This window comes from Canis lupus, chromosome 9 (assembly GCF_048164855.1).
Source record: "Canis lupus baileyi chromosome 9, mCanLup2.hap1, whole genome shotgun sequence".
Taxonomy (NCBI): Eukaryota; Metazoa; Chordata; class Mammalia; order Carnivora; family Canidae; genus Canis; species Canis lupus.
Window position 1 is genome coordinate 48,563,120 of NC_132846.1, and position 25,064 is coordinate 48,588,183.

A 25,064-nucleotide genomic window follows, 5' to 3' on the forward strand; every position below is an offset into this window, starting at 1 on the left:
TCCTAGGAATCCTGACTGTCTACTACTCTAGTTCAGTTGTCTGTCTTAAACTCCAGGTGGACCTGTATATCTCTACATGTTGGCTATCTCCATTTCAATCTTCTGTCAAGTCCTGTTGATTCTAACTCCTAAAAGTCCCATAGTCTCCCATTTCCAGAACCATTACCTTTATTTAGGTCACCATTATCTTCTGCTTAGAATCCTGCCTCCAGTCCAGTGCCCCTACCTCCCACTCCCATTTAAAATCCATTCTCCTAATTCCAGCCTGGGCTGGCCCCTTTAAAATGGAAATACAATCAGGTCCAAATCTTTATTTTATTTATTTTTTTTTTAAGATTTTATTTATTTATTCATGATAGTCACAGAGAGAGAGAGAGAGAGAGAGAGAGAGAGGCAGAGACACAGGCAGAGGGAGAAGCAGGCTCCATGCACCGGGAGCCCGACGTGGGATCCGATCCCGGGTCTCCAGGATCGCGCCCTGGGCCAAAGGCAGGTGCCAAACCGCTGCGCCACCCAGGGATCCCAGGTCCAAATCTTTAGAGCAAAACAACAAATTTGTAATAGTTCCTCCATTGTTCTTAGTATAAAATAGAAATTCCTTAACAAAACTCACAAGGCTCCATGTAATCTGATGTTCCCTTTCCACTTCTCCTACCTCATTCCTTTCCATGCTCTCGCCTCAAACTCATTGTGTTAGTCATACTAAACTTCTTTAAGTTATCTGAAAATGCTTTGTTATCTCTTACCTCCACATTTTCTTAAAGACTTTATTTATTCATGAGAGACACAGAGAGAGAGGCAGAGACACAGGCAGAGGGAGAAGCAGGCTCTATGCACCGGGAGCCCAACGTGGGATTCGATCCCAGGTCACCAGGATCGCGCCCTGGGCCAAAGGCAGGCGCCAAACCGCTGCGCCACCCAGGGATCCCTACCTCCGCATTAAAAAAAAAAAGATTTTATTTGTTTATTTGGCAGAAGGAGAGAGAGAGAGACAGAGAGAGAGAGAGAGAGAGAGCGCCCGCGAGCGCGTGCCCTTGTGCACATGAGCACAAGCAGGGATCCCAGGACCCTGGAATCATGACCCAACCCGAAGGAAGATATTTAACAGGCTGAGCCACCCAGGCACCCCCTGACCTCCACATTTTAGTATGTAGTATTCCCACAGTTTGGATTTGATTCCCACCTACACCCTTTCTGCACCCCATACCCTTGTGGCCTAATTTGGCTTAAGATCTTTCCAATTTCAGTTTAGAGAGCTTTCCAGATCCCTCAAGTAAGGGATTAATTTTTCTTCTGTGTGCTGCACAACATCCTGCATTTCTCCACTGTAGCCCTGGCAATGCTGTATTGGAACTGCCCAATTTCTTGTCCTAGTCCCCTCTAGATGAGGCTTGGTGAAGGAAGGGTCTGTGCCAGTCTTTTTCACCATTGCATACCATAGCGCCTGCATGTAATGGGTAAGAAATAATTATTTACTCAATGGATGAAAGAATGAAGCATTTACTGCCAATTTCACTCCATCTGGTACTCAATCACATACTGCATATACCATTACTTCCCTGTCTTCCCAACTGGATTGTAAATTTCCGTGGGTCAGGGACTTGAACTTGCATATGATATGCCATTAGCACCTATGAAGTGTTAAGCACACAGTAGGCTTCCATTTCCTTGTTAATTAGTTTAACAAATATAAAGAGTGTGTTTACAATATTAAAGGCAAATGTGAAGTTTGGGAGGAGGGAGGTGGGTGAAAAGGAAGCTGGGAAATGAGTCTGATTTAAACCTGCTATCTATTGCAATTTTTTATATCATTTGGTAGTTGCAAATATGGTCTTAATCACAGAGAAAACCTTATATATTAGCAGCTTAGTAAAGGAAATTTATTTCCATTTGCCAAGGGAGCAAGGAATCAAGGTTTAAAAATAGATCTAAATTTTTTTTTCTTTAAGATTTATTTATTTATCTTAGCAAGAGAGAGGGAGCATGAGTGGGAGGGGCAGAGGGAGAAGGAGAGAGAATCCCAAGCAGACTCTACGCTGATCGCAGAGACCGATCTGGGGCTTGCTCCCATAAGACCAGTAGATCATGATCTGACCCCAAACCAAGTCCGACACTTAACAGACTGTGTCCCCCAGGCGCCCCAACAGATTTTTTTTAAAGTCCCTAACATGGAGGAGAAAAAAGAAGGGACCAAAAAAAAAAAATAATAGGACTCAGTAATAACCCAAAGGACCAGCATCTCCAGCCGGGAAGGAGCTGCCTTGGGTATTGTGCAATAGCTGTGGTTTGGCAGAAATTAGGTGACAAGATCCCTCTACCCTCCCGTTAAAGGATAATTATTTTTAAAACATCAAATCATGACTCATACAAATATAAAATTAACATATGTCTAAGATTTTATTTAACACATTAATTAATGAGGGGACCAGTGAGATATTACAACTGATTCAAAAGATAATCCAAAGAGCAGACACATATGTAGACAATCAGCAATGCTGAAATTAATGTGCTTGATAGACACAACACTGGTTTCTTGAGTGAAGGGGAGAGAGATCTGTTGTACTCTAGGAACACTTTGCATTTGCATTTTTATGGGCAAGAATCATCTGCACTGCTATCAGGTTTTTTTTGCAACTAAGAGTTGTATAATAGCTCAAAGATAATGAAAGGTGAAGACAATTTGCTAGACTGGGCACCTACTAATTTTTTTCACCCAGATCAAACTCTTTCATAATTTTTCCTGATACTAGAAGGACGGCTCTACTTGTCCTCCAACATAAAGCTTTGTTGTGTGAAGGCTTAGTGTTTTTCTAAAAAGAGTTAAGAAAAATAGTTTTTGAAAATCAACCACAGAAAAGTAAAGTCTCCAGTCTCCTCAGATAAGACATCGAGTGGAATATAAATCTCAGTTCTATTTAGATGCTTATATGCTCCAAAAGCCAAGTTGATCTTTTTCTCTGAAATGGAACTCTCATGTCCTTCTCAAAACAGTATGTCTGACATATTGTTTTTTAATTTAAAAAAAAATTAAAAAATTTTTTTAGTTTGTTTTCTTTTTTTTTTTTTTTAAGATTTTATTTATTTATTCATAGAGACACACACAGAGAGAGAAGCAGAGACACAGGCAGAGGGAGAAGCAGGCTCCATGCAGAGGGCCTGACGTGGGACTCGATCCATGGTCTCCAGGATCGCGCCCTGGGCTGCAGGAGGCGATAAACCGCTGCGCCACCGGGACTGCCCTGTTTTCTTTTTTTTTAAGATTTTATTTATTTATTCATGAGAGACACAGAGAGAGGCAGGAACATAGGCAGAGGGAGAAGCAGGCTCCTCAGAGGAAGCTTTATGTAGGACTTGATCCCTAACTGGGATCACGCCCTGAGCCAAAGGCAGACGCTCAACTGCTGAGCCACCCAGGTGTCCCAAAATTTTTTTGAATAAAACCAAATGGAAATTCTGAAACTCAAGAGAACAATAACTGAAAAATCACTAGAGGGCTCAACAGCAGATTTGAGGTGGTAGGAATGAACTGAAAGATCAATAGAAATCATCTTTTAAAGATGATTTAGGGGACGCCTGGGTGGCTCAGTGGTTGAGTGTCTATCTGCCTTTGGCTCAGGGTGTGATCCCGATCCCGGGACCGAGTCCCGCATCGGGCTCCCTGCATGGAGCCTGCTTCTTCCTCTGCCTGTGTCTCTGCCTCTCTCTCTCTCTCTCTGTCTCTCGTGAATAAATACATAAAATCTTAAAAAAAAAAAAAAGACGATTTAGGGCAGCCTGGCTGGCTCAGTTGGTGAGACATGCAGCTCTTGATCTTGGGGTTGCGGGTTCTGGCCCCATGTTGGGCATAGTGATTACTTAAAAAAAAAAAACACCCCAGACTCATGTCAATATCTAATACATATACTCTACATCTAATACAGTAATTTGTAGCATAGTTTGAAATATACTATAGTATACTTTAGTATATCTAGAGCCATTCAATATACATCTGTCCTTCACTAGTGATATGAATTTTGATTACCTGCTTATTTTTTGACTTTTCTACTTTATGATCACGCAAATATCTTGTCCCTCAACACAGTGTCCCTGTTATATTGTGATTTACAATAAGAAATATATATTTGGTCTTCCATTTCTGGCACAGAGTTCCTAAAACCCTTGGAACTTCCCAAGTGCTAAGAATGATCTAAGTGTCACCTGTCATGTTAATGAAGTAACTACTAGGGGCGCTTGGCTGGCTAAGTCAGTGGTGCTTAAAACTCTTGATCTCAGGGTGGTGACTTTGAGTACCACATTGGATGTAGAAATAACTAAAAATAAATAAACTTTAAAAAATGAGGTAACTTTTAGAAAGCCCGTAGGTAACCTAAAGATGGGGGCTGGTTGCCAGGGGAACCAATTAAGTGATTAGAGGGTTGGAACTGTTCAGTCCTCCCTCCACCCAACACATCCAGAGAGGGGAGAGTGGCTGGAGATTGAGTTCAATCAGCAATGGTCAATGATTTAATCAATCGTGACTTTTTTTTTTTTAAAGATTTTATTTATTTATTCATGAGAGAGAGATAGAGAGAGAGGCAGAGACACAGGCAGAGAGAGAGAAGCAGGCTCCATGCAGGGAGCCCGATGCAGAACTTGATCTCGGGTCTCCAGCATCACATCATACCCTGGGCCAAAGGCAGGCGCCAAACGGCCGAGCCACCCAGGTGTCCTCAATAGTGCCTTTGTAATGAAGCCTCCATAGATCCTGAAAAGGATGGGGGTTTGGAAAGCTTCTGGGTTGATAAAGATGTGGAGATACAGGGAGAGTGTGGAACTTGGAGAGGGCATGGACACTCCACATCCTTTTCCCATACTTTGCCCTATGTGCCTTTTTAATCTGACTGTTCCTGAGTTATATCATTTTATTTTATTAGTTTTTATTTTATTTTCAGTAGGTTCCACACACAGTATGGGGCTTAAACTCATGACCCTGAGATTAAGAGTTGCATGCTCCACTGGCTGAGCCAGGCAGGTGCCCCATGGGTTCTATCATTTTATAATAAACTGGTAATCTAGTAAGTAAAGTATCTTTCTGAGTTCTGTGAGCCAATCTAGCAAGTTAATTGAACCCAAAGTGGGGGGTATTAGAACCTCCAATCTATAGACATTTGGTTAGAAGCACAGGTAACAACTTGGACTTTCAATCGGTATCTGAAGTGTGTGTGTGTGTGTGTATGTACACGCGCGCATGGCGGGAAGGGGGGGCAGTCTTGTAGGATTGAGCCCTTAACCTGTGGTCTGATGCTATCTCCAGATAGATAGCATCAAAATGGAGTTGAACTCTAGGACAACCAGCTGGTGTTGGAAGATTGCTTGGTGGTGTGTGGGAAGTACCCAACCACCATTGGATTGAGTGCAGAATCTTAGTCCTCCTAGATTTACCATCCATTGATAATTCTCGTCTGATCCAATCTTTACTGTGAAAGCTATAAAATGATAATTTTCCAACTCTAGTATTCTCCTTTACATTTATTAGTTGGTCCTCAGCATTCTGCTGTAAGCAAGAACCCACCATTCTCTCTTTGTTATTGTTACAGCTTCACGAATTTCTATTTCTACAGTGTTCATAAATCATTAATGTACTTAATTATTTTGGTGCTCCAGTTTTCCCAGATTTGGCCAGTAGGATCCCCTTCAAGCTGGTTTCTGCATCTCTATGACATGCTTCACCATTTTTTTCAACACTTCCTTGATATCTAGCAAAAAAAGATGATGTAGGGTCATTTGGTACCTATCCTGCCCTAGCCCTAGAATCAGCCATTTCTCTAGGGGGCCCTAATTCTCTTTTAGCGGGCATATTAGTTATCGCGGCATGACCAGCTACTCCCAAACTTATAACACTAATTATTATCTCACACAATTTCTGAGGTTCAGAAACTTGGGAGAAGTTTAGCTAGGTAGATTCTAGATAAGTTTCTCTCCTTATGTGAGGTCATTATTTATTTATTTATTTATTTATTTATTTATTTTAAAAAAACATTTTATATTTGTTTATTTTAGAGAGAGAGAGTGAGGAGAAAAGCAGAGGGAGAGGGATAAGTAGACTCAGTGCTGAGCCTGGTGCCCACTGTGGGGCTAGATTCCACTACCCTAAGATCATGACCTGACCTGAAATCAAGAGTTGGACACTTAACCAACTGAGGCACCCAGGCATGCCTCATGAGGTCATAGTTAAGAATTTTGAGGGGTGCCTGGGTGGCTCAGTCAGTTAAGCATCTGTCTTTGGCTTGGTTGGTGATCCTAGGGTCCTGAGATCACAGGCTTCCTGGCTTCTTCCTTTGCCTGCCACTCCACCTGCTTGTGCTTTCTCTCTGTGTCAAATAAATGAAAAATCTTAAAAAAAAAAAAAAAAAAAGAATTTTGGGGAATGGGAACTCATTCTGGGGAAAGAAATCGCACTTATTACATGGAGTTCACAGGCCCTAGAATCAAGAGAGTAAAAACCAATTTGATATTGTAGGAGTTCTTTTCTACTTTGAAAGACTGTTTCCTGGGGCACCTGGGTGGCTCAGTCAGTTAACTGTCTACATTCAACTCAGGTCATGATTTCAGGGGTCCTGGGCCTCAGACTCCCTGCTCAGTGAGGAATCTGTCCTCCCTTGGCCCCTTCCCTTGCACCTGCTCCCCCCCTTAAATAAATAAATAGAATCTTAAAAAAAAAAAAAACTGTTTCTTTTAAGTTCAAGTTCTAGACTACATTTACTGTATGCTATTACTTTTGGTCTCTTAAAGCATTTTCTTTTTCAACAGTTGGTTCAAGTTAAAAAAAAAGTATGTTGTTGAAGGTTTACCTGTATAAGATGATAACAGATAAACTCCTGCCTGAAAGTTTGCAAAGTAGTATAAAGTTTCTAGTTCTTTCCTGAAGCTTTCTTAAAGAAGTAAGTAGCTTTCATCTTTCAGAGATGAAGCTACTAATCTGTTGAATGATTCTTACCCTCTTGCTCATTAACCCCAGTCATCATTCAGCTACTGAATACCATGATTCATTCTGAGCTATTAGCTCTGACATGAATACAATATAAATAGCAATTCCTTCACCTGCCTAATTCAGATGGTCTCTCTTAGGGTTTAACATCCCTGGGGTTCCAAGCTGTCTTAGTAATAAGCCTTGCTCAACCCAGTTCAACACAAAAGACAATTAATAATTAATGAAAAAAATTAATAATTAATGAAATTGAGAAATCAGTCCATAGTGTAGCCAGGGTGCAGGGGTGCAAGGGCATCTGACGGTGTGTGTGTGTGTGTCCAAAACAAACCAGATTTGGCCACTTGCCGCCAATAAAATCGAAAGGCAAAGAGACGAGGTGAAATGAGAAAAGCCTTTTATTTCAGTGAGGCCAATACTGGGAAGACAGTGGACTAGTGTCTCCAAGAGTGCCTCCAAAAACCTGAAAATACTTCCAGTTTTCTTTCTTTCTTTTTTTTTAATACTTCCAGGTTTCTACAATGAAAATGTGGGGCAAAGGTCATGGGTACACGCAGGTCAGGTCGAACATTGTCTTGGGGTCAGTCATTAGGGTTTTGATGGCTCAGGGCAGTCCTTATTGCTTGAGGGTACACTTCACCAGCAAGATCTTTTGCCTGAGTTAAGAGATAGGCTTGAAAGAATTTAATCAATTAGAACTCAGTGGTCAAGACCAACGATTTGCTTTTGGGTCAAGGCAGTACACCGGGGCCACAGGGTCAACTTATTAACACAGTCTGCCCAGGGGCGCCTCATAGGGCTCAGTTAAGGCACCCACTGCTTTTGGGCTCAGCTCATGATTCTCAGGATGCTGAGACCAAGTCCGGCCTAGGCGATGTGCCTGCTGAAGACAGGCTCTTTCCGCCTGCCCCTCCCCCACCAGCAACAACAAAAACCCACAACACGCTGCCCAGACAAGTGAGGATCCATTAAAACGCCGCGCCCTCCCCACCTCTCCCACGCGGGAACCCGTGCGTCCTGCCTGAACTGTAGAAGCCCGCCCCTAAGCGGAGAGGGCGGGGGCGAGGAGGCGAGGTCTAGCAGTGCGCCTGCGTACTGGGTTCGGAGGGCCGAGGTCGCGCGGCGGGCCCCCTCGCGAGCTCCACAAACCCCGCGAGATTTCCTCCGGAGCTGCGTGGCGGTGAGTGCCCGGAGCCGGGCGGCCCCGCGGTTGCTGGCGGGGGAGCCTTCCGCGTGTGGGAGGCTCTAGGAACCGGGGTGACCTCCGCTTTTTCTCCCTGAGCTGGGGTGACGCTGGCGTTATTGCCTAGGTCACTAGGTCAGGGAACGCTCGAGAAGAAATAGGGGCAGATTTTTTTTTTTTTTCTTTTGAAATTGTTGGGAGTAAGCAACCTCGAGTTTGGACGAGGTTGTGTGTAAGGTGCGTCGGGGACGTTCATTTAGCACATTTATTGAGCACCTTTCATAAGTGCCAGAGGGTGGACATAAATCATTGAACAAACGTCACAAATCCCGATCCCCTGGGGGCGCTGTCTGGGAAGCTAGTTTGAATTTGGGGGCTGTAGACGCAGATTTGGAGTAATTTCCATGTGAGTGGTGGGTTATGGGAGCCAGGGAGGAAGGGGAGGTCAGTGGGGGAGGGGAAGAGCCAGGCAGGAACCCCTAATATTAGACTGGGGCAGAAGGAGGAGGAAACTGAAGGCTCAAAGGAGAGGGAGCGACAAGCCAGCCAGAAAGTGTGGGAAATCCCAGAGATTTCCACCTTTTATAACAAGGTGGCGGTCAGCAGAGCCATTTATGTAGGATAATTGAACGAAATAAGGATAGGAAATGTTTCTTTAAAAAGATTTAGGAAGCTGGGCAGCCCGGGTGGCTCGGCGGTTTGGCACCTGCCAGGGCTGATCTTGGAGACCCGGGATCGAGTCCCGCGTCGGGATCCGGGATCCCTGCATGGAGCCTGCTTCTCTCTCTCTCTGCCCGCCCCCCCCCCCCGCCGTGTCTCTCATGAATAAATAAATAAAATCTAAAAAAAAAAAAAAAAAGATTTAGGAAGCTCATGTTGTGGAAATGGTATGTGTTGTGTTTGAGTGTGGGTTCCAGCGTCGTCATTACCAGTTGTGCAAGCATGGGCAAGTTCTTCAACCTACTCCCTTTTCTCATCTAGAAAATGAGGATAAATGATGGTACATCCTCAGAGAGTTGTTGGGTGGAGGGGTCAAGCGACACTGTGATTGTAAAAACGTTAGCCCAGCCCCTGGCATTTAGTAACATTCAGAAGACTGGCTGAGAGAAGAATCTCCTAAGGTCCCACGTGATTAGAACTGGGACAGGTACTCTGTATACCTAGTTCAGTGCCCTTTTCCTAATGATAGGTTACTAGTAGTTGCTCAAATAACCTGCTCTTTATGACTAGCACCGCAGGGAATTTTTCACTGGATCATTGACCTGGTGTTATTTGGGGGATATTACTTAGCATTAATTGGAAACCCACTTAATATACCGACCGAACATGGTATGCTTAATGCCAGTAAAGAGTTGACTGTCTTCTCCACTTCTCTGCTAGGGATGAATGTAACACCGCCTCCTTTCAGATCTATAACTAAGTGTGTCATATTTTGAGACTTTAGTTTTGTAACTAAGTCAAGTTCTTTATGTTTCATTTTTTAAAGATTTTACTTATTCGTGAGAGACACAGAGAGAGAGAGAGAGAGAGAGAGAGAGAGAGAGGCAGAGGGAGAAGCAGGCTCTCTGTGGGGAACCCCACGAGGGTCTTGATTCCAGGACCTTGGGATCGTGACCTGAGCCAAAGGCAGCCGCTCAACCACTAAGCCACCCAGGTGTCCCAATTTCTCTATGTTTTACTTATTTTATTTTATTTTTTTAAGATTTTATTTATTTATTCATGAGAGAGAGAGAGGCAGAGACACAGGCAGAGGGAGAAGCAGGCTCCATGCAGGGAGCCCGACGTGGGACTCGATCCTGGGACTCCAGGATCACGCCCTGGGCTGAAGGTGCACTAAACTGCTGAGCCACTCGGGCTGCCCATTCTTTATGTTTTAAATGTGTTGTTGTGCTATCAAGGGATATTGTGGAATTATCCTACCTTAGTTCTAGTATTTGACAGTTGAAAACTTTCTAATTTAATACAGAAGGAGAGGGGATCCCTGGGTGGCTCAGCGGTTTGGCGCCTGCCTTCAGCCCAGGGCATGATCCTGGGGTCCTAGGATGGAGTCCCTCCTTGAGCTCCCTGCATGGAGCCTGCTTCTCCCTCTGCCTGTGTCTCTCCCTATCTCTGTCTCTCATGAATAAATAAAATCTTTAAAAAAGGAGAATAATTTGATAGGGTGCTTTTCATGCTGATAAACCGTGATTGGACAAATCTACAGTGTGCATATTTTAAAGAAGACATACATTGAAAGTAATCAGAGAAGAGGACAAATAGGAAACTTCATTTGGGAAGACTTCTTTGATTGAAAATTATGGTGCTGTTAATAACCACTTCGGAGTAGTTATCTTTGGATCCAGCATCAGTTTGGAAAATTTTGCTTTTTAGTTCTTCTATAATTTACACATAGGGTAATTCAATAGAAAATTTCCTTTTGGGGATCCCTGGGTGGCTCAGCAGTTAAGCACCTGCCTTTGGCCCAGGGTGTGATTCTGGAGTTCCGGGATCAAGTCCCGCATTGGACTCCCTGCATGGAACCTGCTCCTCCCTCTGCCTGTATCTCTGCCTCTGTCTCTAATGAATAAATAAAATCTTAAAAAAAAAAAAAAAAAGAAAGACAAGTTCCTTTTAAAAATATGTTTAGCCCTACAAGACATTTTGGACTTTTTTATTTTTAAATATTTTATTTATTTATTCATGAGAGACACACATGGGGGCGGGGAGGGCAGAGACACAGGCAGAGGGAAAAGCAGGCTCCATGCAGGGAGCCCGACGTGGGACTTGATCTCAGGTCTCTAGGATCACGTGCTGGGGTGAGGGTGGCGCTAAACTGCTGAGCCACCCGGGCTGCCCATACATTAAATATTAATTGAATATTTAGCACTCAAAATAGTGCTTGGCACATAGTAACATTAAGGGCAGAGCTTTTTCCCCCAAATCAGATAATGCCAGCACTGGAACTTCATTTTGCTTCTTTTATTAGCTCAAGTTGAAAACCCAGAATAAACTGATCCTTTACTTACTTATTTGGCCATTCTGTACTATAGAATTTCCTATAAGGTGAAGATTTAAAAATGTTTTTATATTTTACTTTTCTTTAAGTTTATTTTAATTTTTTTTTTTAGTAATCTCTACACCCTGTGTGGGGCTCGGACTTATGAACCTGAGATCAAGAGTTATATGCTCTTCCAACTGACCCAACCAAGCGCCTCTGATGTTTTATTTATATTATAAACAAAATTGTTTATTTCCATTTTGATAGATGAATAAAATTTTTTTTGAAAATTTGGTTATATCTCAAGCAGCTAGTGTTTTTATTTTGCTATTAGATTAACTGTCTAACTCTGGATGAATAGATCATGTTTTCTTTTTAATCAAGCCACAGTGGGAGGCTTAATCATGATGGAATAAGGATGAATGTGCTTGAATTATGAGGCCAAAACCATTTTGTCTTACTCAGTCTTTTGAACTCGTTCTTATTACCCAAAAATTCTGATTAAATTTAGTCTTCACATATTTGCTTTAGGAGACAAACTCTGACACTCAACTGTATCTTTTATGGATCCTACAGATGTCTTTTCCTCTCCTTGTTCAGAAACGCAAACATGCTTTTTTAAAAAAATTGGTGAATATTTAAAAATTTTGTGATTTACAGACTTTTCTGTTTATAGGAGTTATTTTGTACAAGAATCTTGTGAGACCACTGTGGAGCGAGGTGATGATTGTGCAAAGAGTGGTTCTGAATTCCCGACCTGGTATGTATTTGTCTGTGATGAATGAACAGCTGTGGTCTTTGATAATTATTATTTTTTAAGATTTATTTATTAATGAGAGAGAGAGAGCAGGGGGAGGGGCAGATGGAGAGAGAGAGAGAAAGAGAGAGAGAGAGAGAATCTTAAGCAGACTCCCCACTGAGCACAGAGCCCTAGGTGGGGCTCCATCCCATGACCCTGAGATTATGACATGAGCTGAAATCAAGAGTCAGACACTCAACCAACTGAACCACCCAGATTCTCCAGTCTTTGATAATTATTAATGAAAATGAAGGAACAAAAGTAATAGTCAATGTGGTAAAATTAAGTGAGGAAGATATTAACCTTAGTAGAGATATTAGAAGAAACTCTTTAAGCAATGTAAGTGATTGCTTATCAAGGCTATTTGTTGAAGAAAAAAGGTATTTGAGAATTATTATATTTAAAAGGTTATATTACATATATATGGCTTTTGTTTTTTCTTTAAAATTTGTATTGTTGAATCTTAAAATTTGCCTTTCTGTTTTATGGAAAGCACTGACTTAAGTCTGTGCTGATGTCTAACTTGAATCATAAAAAATTAAGTATGGAAATAACCTGAGAAGTTTGGGCCCATGCTGCTTTGGTTTTACTGTTTACTGAAGTGTATGGCCTGGGGAAATCACTTTTCTTTCTCTCTCTCTTTTTTTTTTTTATCCCCCAGTTACTGATTTCAGGTTTAGTAAAGTGAGCTATTAGATTAAAATGTTTATATTCTATTCCCACTTTAGACATTCAATGACTCAATAGGAAATTTGCTTGTGTAAAACATAACTAAGAATACACTTTTAGTGATGGCATTTTCTGCTTATGAATTTTTCTTTCCATACTTCAAATTTTCTAAGTTTCAAGACTTTATTTATTTATTTAAAAGTAGGTTCCACACCCAATATGGACCTTGAACTCACAACCTTCAGATCAAGAGTTTCATGCTCCACCCACTGAGATAGCCAGGTGCCCCAAGACTTTACTTTTCTTTTTTTTTTTTTTTTTTAAAGATTTTATTTATTTATTCATGAGAGACACAGAGAGAGAGAGAGAGAGAGAGAGAGAGAGGCAGAGACATAGGCAGAGGGAGAAGCAGGCTCCATGCAGGGAGTCCGATGTGGGCCTCGATCCTTGGATCCCAGGATCACACTCTGAGCCAAATGAGGCACCCAAGCGTCCCAAGACTTTACTTTTTAAAAAAATTACATTAATTTCAGTTTCCATTTCTCTTAAAAGAAGGAAGGAAAGTTAACTATTTTTTTTGGCTGATACAATGTTTCTGCTACTTTGTAAATTTTGATTTTCACAAATTTTTTTGATTTTCATAATTTAAAACAATTGGCTATGAGTTTTCACTTTTGAAATCCTATAATTTTAAAACAGATTAGGTGATTTATCTGTAATTATCTTTAGTTATTTAAAAATATATATTTTTTTTAATTTGAGAAAGAGAGAGAGTGCATCCATGAGAAGGGTGAGGAGCCAGGGAGAAGCAAACTCCCTGCTGAGCAGGAAGCCTGATATGGGGCTCAGTCCCAGGACTCTGGAATCTGACCTGAGCCAAAAGCAGATGCTTAACAGACTGAGCTACCCCGGCGCCCCGTAATCATTTTTATTTTTTAATTTTTTTCCCGTAATCATCTTTAAAAAAAAAGAAATTTTGAGGTTGTTAGCAATATTCCATAGGGACTTCTTGGAGAAAATCAAGATCAATTAAAGCTTTTGAAGGATTTATATTGTGTTACAGAGAAATTACAAAACAATATAGATTTATTCATGTCTGTATTAAAAGGGACTTATCTGAATCCTAGAATCTAAAGAATAATAAAGAATTATATAGGAAAGTGACTTTTTGATTTTATATTTTCTTTAATATTATAGGAGTAAATGGTAATCCAGTGGCAGAAAATTTCCGAGTAGAAGAAGTAAATTTGCCAAATAATATCAATGAAGGACAAGTACAAGTGAGAACTCTTTATCTTTCTGTGGATCCTTACATGGTAAGAATCAGGATTTTGTGACTTGGTGAAAATTAATTTTATTTTAATATTTTTCATGTTGCACCTCAATTTTACTTTACAGTCTTTAAGATTTTTTTTAATTTTTTTTAATTTTTTTTATTATTTTTTTTTATGATAGTCACACACAGAGAGAGAGAGAGGCAGAGACATAGGCAGAGACATAGGCAGAGGGAGAAGCAGGCTCCATGCACCGGGAGCCCGACGTGGGATTCGATCCCGGGTCTCCAGGATCGCGCCCTGGGCCAAAGGCAGGCACTAAACCGCTGCGCCACCCAGGGATCCCTCTTTAAGATTAATAAATATTTGAGCAATTATACCTTTTTTTTGAGCGGTTATATATCGATACCTGGGAATTACAGATTGCATTTGTTTTTTTATTCACTAGTGTTATGAAAGGATACTGTAGAAGGAATGTTTTCATAAGGTTAATCAAGTTCTTTCAAATGTCCAGATCACTTCCCAGTAGTAAATGAAACTCGAAGATAGCAAATTAGGATTGGAAATTTTCTCAAATTGATCCAGTTTACAAGGTAGGCTCTATAAGACCTTTATTCTAGTTGGTCTCTCTTTTTTTAGAGACTTATGTATTTTAGAGAGAGAGAGGGAGAGAGAAACTCAAGTAGACTATCCACTGAGCCTGAGGTGGGGCTCAGTCTCAAGACCTGAGCCAAAACCAAGAGTTGGATGCTTAACCATTTGTACCACCCAGGTGCCCCTCTAGTTGGTCTCTTTTTGAAGGAACAGACTCACTTTTAGATAAAGGAGACTTATTGAAAGATACTGTTTAGGACTGACACCAAGAAGCCCTCAGATACATGGACTTAGACTCTATAAACAGAGATAGTTTTTGCTTCTCTTTTTTCTATACAAATACTTTTTATTTCATTTTCTTGCTGGATTAGAACCTCTAGTACAATCTTATATAGAAGTAGTGAGTGCGGACATCTTTATCTTGTTCCTAGATCTCAGGGGGAAAGCATTCAGCCTTTCACCATTAAGTATGATGTGAGATTTTTGAAGATGCCCTTTATCAAGTTGATGAGATTTCCTATTTCTGATTTGGTTCCTGCTTTGTTGAGTGTTTTTTATCTTAAAGGAGTGGTTTTTTTTTTTATTGTGATAAAATATATATAACAAAATATGCCATTTTAACCGTTTTTAAGTATATAATTCAGTGGCATTAAGAACATTCACACACACACACAAAAAGAACATTCACAATGTTGTATAGCCATTATCATTTTCCATTTCCAGAACTTTTTCATCATCCTAAACAAAAGTTCTGTGTCCATTAAATTATGAAGTATCCATTACTCCTCCCAGAGCAGTTTTAGATTTTGTCATTTGCATTTGCTGCTTCTCTTGAGATGACCATATGGTTTTTGTTTTGAATCTAATGATATGGTTTATTACATTAATTTTCAGATGTTAAACTAATCTTGCAGTCTTGGAATAAATGACACTTGTTCCTGGTATATAATTCCTTGATATGTTGTTGGATTTATTTTCTTTAAGCTTTTATCTACTTATTTGAGAGAGAGAGTACATGCACAAGTGGAAGGAGGAACAGAGGGAGAGGGACAAGCAGACTCCACTGTGAGTGCAGAGCCCAATGTGAGGCTTGATGTGGGTGACTGAGCCACCTAGGCACCCTAATATGTTGTTAGATTTAGTTTGATACTATTTTGGTAGAGTTTGTGAAAAATTGGTATTCTTGAAAAGACTGGTAGGTGAATTCTGGTGCTTCCCCATGTGGCCCTGTGTGGTACAGTGTGCTCCTCCTCTTAGCAATTGTTTAAGTAATAAACTCTTCCTTCAAGGCAGTTGTCTCTGTGTCTGTTATTTTACTATACCTGACTAAAAATCCTAAGTACAAATTAAAACAAGCCTTTGTACTTGCTGTCCCTCTGTCTTCCTCCCACCCCTTTCCCATTATCTGGCCAACTCCCGTTATTCCCTCAAAGCCTGCATTAAAAGGATTTGCTTTGGTAAATCACCTTGAGCCCTCAAACTAATCCTGTTACATTTTCTCAAAACAGGACCTTGATCTATAGCATTTATCCCACTTGTAACAAGGAATTATCTATGTAGTTATTAGATGTCAGTCTTTCCTTTTTTTTTAATGATTTTTTTTTTTTAATTTTTTTTTTATTTATTTACTTATGATAGTCACAGAGAGAGAGAGAGAGGCAGAGACACAGGCAGAGGGAGAAGCAGGCTCCATGCATCGGGAGCCTGATATGGGATTCGATCCCGGGTCTCCAGGATCGCGCCCTGGGCCAAAGGCAGGCGCCAAACCGCTGCGCCACCCAGGGATCCCGATGTCAGTCTTTCCTAATAAAGAGTAAACTTATGGAGGCAGAGGTCTTATTTATCACTATATTTCCAGGTACTAGTATGGTGCTTATTAAGTATTAATTAAAGGAAGGAGGGAAGAAAATTATTTTGGTTGCTTTTACTAGACATTGTTCTTAAGAATATATATCCAAATTTATAACTAATTTTAATCACCATGTATAGAGAATATTTTACATGGTTTTATTTAATGTATATATAATTTGATATTTAAGTGACTTTATGTATATATTTTCATTTGAAAAACTAGTCCAAATATAATTTTGGTGGTTATATAATCTATTGTGTTGACATCATTTGCTTACCTATGGAGAAGTACTTGTTCCTATTTTTCTCTGCTAGCCTTGTTTAGACTCAGGTCCTTGAGGGGCACCTGGCTGGCTCAGTCAGTAGGGCATTTCAGGGTTGTTAGTTTGGGCCCAATATTGGGTGTAGAGATTACTTTAAAAAATTACCTTAAAAGAAAAGAGAAAGAGAGGTCCTTGGTCTGGCAGTATTCAAAGGTTGTTATACATGCCTTGAAAAATACTTGGGAGGAGCACACTAGCAGAAGTGTAGTTAGTATATTGTCATAGAAGCTTCTGCCTCAATTCCCCATTTGGTCCTTTTCTGTGGTGAACTGAACTATACCACATGGGGCCCCCTAATCAAGTAGCAGCCTATTATTTCTATCTCCTGGACCAAGATGAAGGCCTCTACATCTTGGCCTTCATGAATGGGCAAGAGTGAGTCACATAAGAGAGCCTTGATTGCTTCCCAGAGAATTCTTTAGCCCTAGGCCTGTGGAAAGGTGTAGTACCATTGTGACATTTTGTCTTTGTAGAATAAAGAGAACATCCACCTGAGGTTGAGGGGTATAATGTTGGGCTAGGTCTAAAATGATGAACAAATGTATAAAAATTGTTTCATTTCTTTTTGGGTTATTTCCATTGAGGAAGCAGAATTGCTAAGCCAAAAGAAATAAGTAGCATTACAGTCTATATGTTGCCAGTTTGTTTTCTATGAAAAATGTACAGTTTTATAATAGCAACATTTAAGTGTAGATGATTTGCCACAATCCATTGAAACCATTGACATGGTATTTTGTATAATTTTGGTAGTGTAATGTAATAGTACTTAAATTTCTTTGTTTAAAAATTTTAACAGCTTTATTGAAATATAATTCACCTATCATACAATGTATACATTTGTAGTGTATAATTCAGGGGTGCCTGGCTGGCTCAGTCAGAAGAGCATGTGACTCTTGATTCTGGGGTCACGAGTTCAAGCCCCACGTTGGGTGGAGAGATTATTAAAAATAAGTAAATAGGGATCCCTGGGTGGCGCAGCGGTTTGGTGCCTGCCTTTGGCCCAGGGCGCGATCCTGGAGACCCGGGATCGAATCCCACGTCCGGCTCCCGGTGCATGGAGCCTGCTTCTCCCTCTGCCTGTGTCTCTGCCTCTCTCTCTCTCTCTGTGACTATCATAAATAAATAAAAAAAAATAAAAAAAATGAAAATAAAAATAATAAGTAAATAAATAAACTCAAAAAAATGTATAATTCAGTGGTTTTTAGTCTGTTCACAAAGTTGGGGACCTTTCTAATTGTCCTTTACTTCTTTATGTGTTAGAGAGGGGATATGTCTTTGTTTTGAGGATAAAAAATAACTAAAAGGAAATAGAATTTAAGATAAATATAATTTGTTTTACTAAGACTTTAATTAACATTACTGACTATATATCTTTCTTTTAGTCACGAGGTAAATCAGTAAACTGGCCAGTATTATCAGGGAGAATTATCCTAATCAACATTTTCCTTTTTTAGCGTTGCAGGATGAATGAAGACACTGGTACTGACTATATAACACCTTGGCAGCTGTCTCAAGTGGTTGATGGTGGAGGTATTGGAATTGTAGAAGAAAGCAAACACTTAAATTTTACCAAAGGCGATTTTGTGATTTCTTTCTATTGGCCCTGGCAAACCAAGGTGATTCTGGATGGAAATGGCCTTGAAAAGGTGATGTATAATATACAGTATTTGTTTTTTCTCCCCTCTGTAATTTTTACTTTGTGCATTTGGCGTTCAGTTTGTTATCAGGGAAAAAAATAAGAGTATATATTTTCTTTTAGATAGCTTCTAAAATGTGGAAAACTGTTGTTTCTTTTCCACTGTTGGCTGTAACTATAGATGGCAGTTATTAGGTTATTAGTGAATGGTGGTGTTTTCTGTATTTAATTTATTTCTCAAATTTTGCATATATAAAATAAAACCTGAATTGTAAGCATCAAAAAAAATATTTTATGCCAAGAACCAGAAGGCCTCTTAGAGTTGTATGCTTTAAAGTTTCCTGACAGGGTGCCTGGGTGGCTCAGTGGTTGAGCATCTGCCTTTGGCTCAGGTTGTGATCCTGGGGTCCTGGGATTGAGTCCTGCATAGGGCTTCCCGCAGGGAGCCTGCTTCTTCCTCTGCCTATCTCTCTGTGTCTCTCATGAATAAATAAAATCATTAAAAAAAACAAAGTTTCCTGAAAAATTGCCATTTGACTTAAGAAATTTGTTTGGTTTGTTCTTAAAATTCTATTTTGTATCAAAGTTCTGAGTTCAGTTTCTGCTGTTAGTTGAATTGTGTGAAATTACCACGATTTGTTTTGACCTATAAAACTGGGCGAAAAAAAAAAAAAAAACTGGGCGGCTTCATGTAATTCAACCTAATATATGTCATCACAGAAGTTACTTTATGACTCTGACCCTTAGTTTTCTCATGTGCAAGATGAAAATAGTAGCTGTCTCACAAATGAGTGTGGAAATCAGATGCTATGGGAAATATGACTAAGACTTTCTAAAAAGTTTTATAAAATTTTAGTATTTTTTTAAGATTAAGAACATCTGGGCAGCCCCGGTGGCCCAGTGGTTTAGTGCCGCCTTCTGCCCTGGGCCTGATCCTGGAGATCCGGGATCGAGTCCCACGTCGGGTTCCTTGCATGGAGCCTGCTCCTCCCTCTGCCTGTGTCTGTCTCTGTCTCTCTCTTTCTGTGTCTGTCATGAATAAATAAATAAAATATTTTTAAAAAGATTAAGAACATTTAAAAAAGTTTATTCGAGAGAGATAGCACAAGTCCGGGCAAAGGAAGGGCAGAGGGAGAGGAAAAAGCAGATTCCTTGCTGAGCAGAGAGCCCCATGCCGGGTTTGATCACAGGACCCTGGAACCAAGACCTGAGCTGAAGGCAGACACTTAACCCACTGAGCCACCCAGGTGCCCCTAGTACTTATTATTATTATTATTTTTTAAAGATTTTATTTATTTATTCATGAGAGATACAGAGAGAGAGAGAGAGAGGCAGAGATACAGGCAGAGGGAGAAGCAGGCTCTATGCAGGGAGCCCCATGTGGGACTTGATCCCTGGAACTCTGGGATCACACCCTGGGCGGAGGGCAGGCGCTGAACTGCTGAGCCACCCAGGGATCCCCAGTACTTCTTTTTATTAAAAATTCTTGTAATCAGTTAAAGGTGACTGTTAAGATACAAATGATATGTGGCAGACGTTATATAATAATTTTCAACCTAATGGTACTAGTAAAATATATTTAACTAGAAATTTCTTAGCAGGAAGTGAAAAAGAAATATTCAGCAGGTTCTGGTTTTCCTTGTCATTGTGCTCTGGTGGGAAATGGAACAGTTGGGGAAGCTTAAAACTTTAGGCATAGGTATTAAAAATGAAGAAGAGGAATTCAGAGGGTGTGGAGAAAGGATATATGCTAAACACAAACCTATCTTACAATGTTTTTATATTGATTTTACTAATAAATAACTATTAACCTACATGAAATATTTCTGTGTAGACCTTTCTAAGTATTGTTGACTTTAATATTTCCATTACCTTTATGTACACAGTAGGTTAACTAATAGCCATGTAAGGCTGCTGAATACAGGGGCACCTTGGTGGCTCAATGGTTGAGCGGCTGCCTTTGGCTCAGGTCATGATTCCAGGGTCCTGGGCTGGAGTCCCACATGAGGCTCCCCGCAGGGAGCCTGCTTCTCCCTCTGCCTAATGTCTCTGCCTCTCTTTGTGTCTTTCGTGAATAAATAAATAGAATCTTAAAAAAAAAAAAAGACTACTGAATACAAACTGCCATTTTATTTGTTTATAGTAGCTTAAGTACAAATCAAAGTAGTGAATCTTTATTGCATTTGGTGGTTTCTTAAATTTTTACCAAAATTATTCAATTCCTTACAAAATTATTATAAAATTTTTATAATAGGGAGTCTTTCCATATCATTTCTCTTTATCCAATTCCCCCTACTGTACAGATAAGAAAACAGACACAGGGAATGTAGAAGTACCTGGTAAACATATAAACATAAAATTCTAAAAAGTTAAGAGAGCCCTCATTTTATTCTGTAATTAAGTTGAAAGAAATTGTTTCACACTTTTCTTATATTTTTATGATACATTTTAAAGCATTATTAATGAGACAGAGTTTGAGCTGATTTTTTAAAAGATTTTAATTTGTATATTTGAGAGAACCAGAGTGAGAGAGAGAGAGAGAGAGAAAACACAAGCAGGGAGGGGCAGAGGGAGAGGGAGAAGCAGACTCCCCGCTGAGCAGGGAGTGCAACATGGGGCTTGATTCCGGGACTCCAGGATCATGACCTGAGCCAAAGGCAGATGCTCAACTGACTGAGCCACCTGGGTGCCCCTGAGTTGATTTTTATATAGATAAATGTTTACTTTAGAATTGCTCAGAGATTTTAAAACCTTCCAACCCTGCCTAGTGTTTTCCTCTTAAATATTTCTTCTCTTTTTGTATACTTGGGGCATTGGCAAGAAAGAATGGTTAGTGTCAGTGTCTTTCATGTGGGAATTCTTTCAAGTTTCTGTTTTTTTGCTATAAAGAAAAGCAATATTCATTTCCTTCTTAGTCTGTACAAATAAACTATAGAATTTTAGCAAGACTGAAGAATGGCTCACTGTTCTAGAAACCCTATTGGGTTATTTATTGGTCTGCTTGGCGTACCATTACAAAATACCAAAGACTGGGTGGCTTAAACGACAGAAACTTATTTTCTCGCAGTTCTGGAGGCTAAAAATCTGAGATCTAGGTGCTGGAAAATGTGGTTTGTAGTGAAACCTCTTTTCCTGGCTTATAGTTGGCTTCCTTTTTGCTGTGTTTTGATGGAGCATTCCACCTTTCATTTGTGCATGTACAGAGAAAAAGCTCTGGTGTCTCTTCCTCTTCTCATAAGGAAACAAGTCCTATTGGATTAGCGTCCCTTCCTTATGACTTTATTTAACCTCAATTATCTCCTTAAAGGCCCTGTCTCCAAATATAGTTACATTACGGGGTAGGTCATCAAAATAATAACTTGTGGGGGGAGCACAACTGTCCATAACAGGTTGTCTCTACCTTATGGACTTAAAACAGGACTTCCTAGTATTATTTTTAACGTTATATATTTTATTTTAGGTAGACCCACAGCTTGTGGATGGACACCTTTCATACTTTCTTGGAGCTATAGGTATGCCTGGTTTGACTTCCTTGATTGGGATACAGGAGAAAGGTCATATAACTGCTGGATCTAATCAGACAATGGTTGTCAGTGGGGCTGCTGGTGCTTGTGGATCTTTGGCCGGGCAGGTAAACTTTTTGAGAATTGTTTGATTTTCTTTTTTTTTTTTTTCTTTTTTTTTCTTTTTGGTTTTCTAAAAACATTGTCATAATCAAATTTCTGGATATATGTATGTCATTTAAAATATAAAATTGAACAAATTTATAATATTCTTTTACACATTTCTTGTAGAAAGATATTATTACATGCTTAGGCTCTCTTCATAACAGCATGAAAAACGTAGATGTATCTTGTTCATTATTAACCAAAACAGACATGATAAATGTTAGAACATTGTTCTAATCAGCGTAAGGAAGAAGCTCATAGATTTTCTTATCTGGAATTCATGAATTAATGAATTAAAGACAAACTCATATTTTTACAAAGAATCTTCAAATAAGAGAGTACTAACTGGGTTCTAGAAGTACAGTAAAGATTATAATAGAATTTTAAAGAAAACTTTTATGAATAACAGCCTTTATAGTGTGAAAACCATTGATACAAAACATTTTATCATAGTAGTGATTTTAGTTCCTCATAGGCCTGAAAAACACTAAATTGCAAGCTAGTGATTTTTTTTTTAAGATTTTATTTATTCATGAGAGACACAGAGAGAGAGAGGCAGAGACACAGGCAGAGGGAGAAGCAGGCTCCACACAGGGAGCGCAATGCGGGACTTGATCAAGGGCTGCAGGATCACAACCCTGGGCCAAAGGCAGATGCCCAACCGCTGAGCCACCCAGGTGTCCCACTAGTGATGTTTTGAGTCGAATTATTCCTTCAATGAAATCAGCTTTATTTTTTAAAATATTTTATTTATTTATTCATGAGAGACACACACACACACACACACACACACACACACACACAGAGGCAGAGACACAGGCAGAGGGAGAAGCAGGCTCCATGCAGGGAGACCGATGTGGGACTTGATCCCAGGTCTCCAGGATCAGGCCCTGGGCTGAAAGCGGCCCTAAACCACTGAGCCACCTGGGCTGCCCTGAAATTAGCTTTAAATTGTGTGATTTTAACATTAAAACTAAGTCCAATGTTTGTCAATACTCATTTTTTTTAGGAGTGACATTATATCTGGTCTCAATTCTTTTGGTTTCAAGTTACCAAGCCAAAAGCCCCCTAACCAAACTTGAATTGTGATGAACACTCTCCTATACTTGTAATAGTTTGTATACTTTGACGTTTTTATACTTAAATGTGGGAACAGAAAATTGTTTAATTTTTTAAAATTTCCCTCCTAGATTGGCCATTTGATGGGCTGTTCCAGAGTGGTGGGAATTTGTGGAACGCAAGAAAAGTGCCTCCTTCTGACCTCAGAACTGGGCTTTGATGCTGCAGTTAATTATAAAAAGGAGAAGGTGGCAGAAAAGCTCCGTGAATTATGCCCAGCTGGAGTGGATGTTTACTTTGACAATGTTGGTGGTGACATCAGTGACACAGTGATAAGTCAGGTTGTGTGCCGATTTATGTGTTAGAAATTTGAATACTACATTTTATTTAATGTGCTATCTTTTTACCTGATACTAAGGAAAAAACTATAAAATTCTATGGTTTATTGTGAGAAATAATGTAATGATCAGTACTGTAATTGAGTGATACCAAAAAGCTTGCTGATGACTACTTCCATTTGCTTGCAGATTTGCATATGATCATTAATTTCAGTTCTTTGGTAGCAATTATGTTTTCCACCTGCAATTTATTTTTGTTAAAAATTATAGTTGTGGGGATGCCTGGGTGGCTCAGTGGTTGAGCACCTGCCTTTGGCTCAGGGTGTGGTCTTGGAGTCCCAGGATTGAGTCCCACATCAGGCTCCCCATCAGGAACCTGCTTCTCCCTCTGCCTATGTCTCTGCCTCTCTCTGTGTGTGTCTCTCATAAATAAATAAATAAAATCTTAAAAAAAAATTATAGTTGTAGGGGTGCCTGGCTGGCTCGGTTAGTCAGGCATGCAATTCTTCATTTCAGGATTGTGAGTTCTAGCCCCACATTGGGTGTAGAGATAACTTAAAAATAAAACCTTAAAAAAAAATTACAGAGTTGCAAGCGAGTGAGCAGAAGGCAGTTCGGCCGCGAGAGTGGAGCAATGCCTAAATCAAAGGAACTTGTTTCTTCAAGCTCTTCTGGCAGCGATTCTGACAGTGAGGTTGACAAAAAGTTAAAGAGGAAAAAGCAAGTTACGCCGGAGAAACCTGTGAAGAAGCAAAAGACTGGCGAAACTTCAAGAGCCCTGTCATCCTCTAAGCAGAGCAGCAGCAGCAGAGATGATAACATGTTTCAGATTGGGAAAATGAGGTACATCAGTGTTCAGGACTTTAAAGGGAAAGTCCTAATTGATATTAGAGAATATTGGATGGATCCAGAAGGTGAAATGAAACCTGGAAGAAAAGGTATTTCTTTAAATCCTGAGCAATGGAGCCAGCTGAAGGAACAGATTTCTGACATTGATGATGCAGTAAGAAAACTGTAAAATCAGAGCCATATAAAACCTGTACTGTTCTAGTTGTTTTATTTATTTATTTATTTATTTATTTATTTATTTATTTATTTATTTAATTTTTATTTATTTATGATAGTCACAGAGAGAGAGAGAGAGGCAGAGACATAGGCAGAGGGAGAAGCAGGCTCCATGCACTGGGAGCCCGATGTGGGATTCGATTCCGGGTCTCCAGGATCGCGCCCTGGGCCAAAGGCAGGCGCCAAACCGCTGCGCCACCCAGGGATCCCTGTTCTAGTTGTTTTAATCTGTCTTTTTACATTGGCTTTTGTTTTCTAAACGTTGTTTTCCAAGCTATTGTATATTTGGGTTGCAGAACAATTTGTAAGATTGAATATTTTTTTTTTTATGTGCATTATTAAAAGTGTTCTGAGTGAAGGTAATTGTCAACTTGATTAAGGAGGATTGCTTTGTGCCCGCCACCTAGTGTAAAATAAAATCAAGTAATACAATCTTAACTGTTGTGGCCTTTCTTCAAAAGAATTGGTACTGTTTAAGGCCAAAAGTAACAGTTTATAGACCTGTTAGTTTCACCTTGGCTTTTACATTCAAAAGGATTTGTATTGCATTGAATTTATAAACTCTGACTTGTGAAAACCATAGTTGATCTATTTTCTTCCAGCCCAATGTCTAGACTTGTTGGTATTTCCAGTGATATTTCCCTTCCCCCCCTTTTTTCTT

General features: G+C 39.8%; 1 protein-coding gene and 1 pseudogene across 3 annotated transcripts in view; both read left to right on the plus strand.

Annotated features, from left to right (window-relative positions):
* The window catches only part of PTGR2 (prostaglandin reductase 2), a 36,847-nt gene that overhangs the window by 2,875 nt on the left and 8,908 nt on the right, over positions 1-25,064 (plus strand). The window contains exons 1-6 of one of the 3 annotated variants that reach the window (XM_072839308.1): positions 7,992-8,147; positions 11,804-11,887; positions 13,793-13,911; positions 18,092-18,283; positions 21,734-21,904; positions 23,132-23,341. In XM_072839308.1, coding sequence (XP_072695409.1) covers positions 11,851-11,887; positions 13,793-13,911; positions 18,092-18,283; positions 21,734-21,904; positions 23,132-23,341 — 729 coding nt within the window. In that variant the 5' untranslated portion in view covers positions 7,992-8,147; positions 11,804-11,850. Of the gene's footprint in view, positions 1-7,991; positions 8,388-11,803; positions 11,888-13,792; positions 13,912-18,091; positions 18,284-21,733; positions 21,905-23,131; positions 23,342-25,064 lie in introns of those variants that run through there. The other 2 variants (XM_072839309.1, XM_072839307.1) reach the window with 2 other exon arrangements.
* LOC140640238 (activated RNA polymerase II transcriptional coactivator p15 pseudogene) lies at positions 23,904-24,841 on the plus strand (annotated as a pseudogene).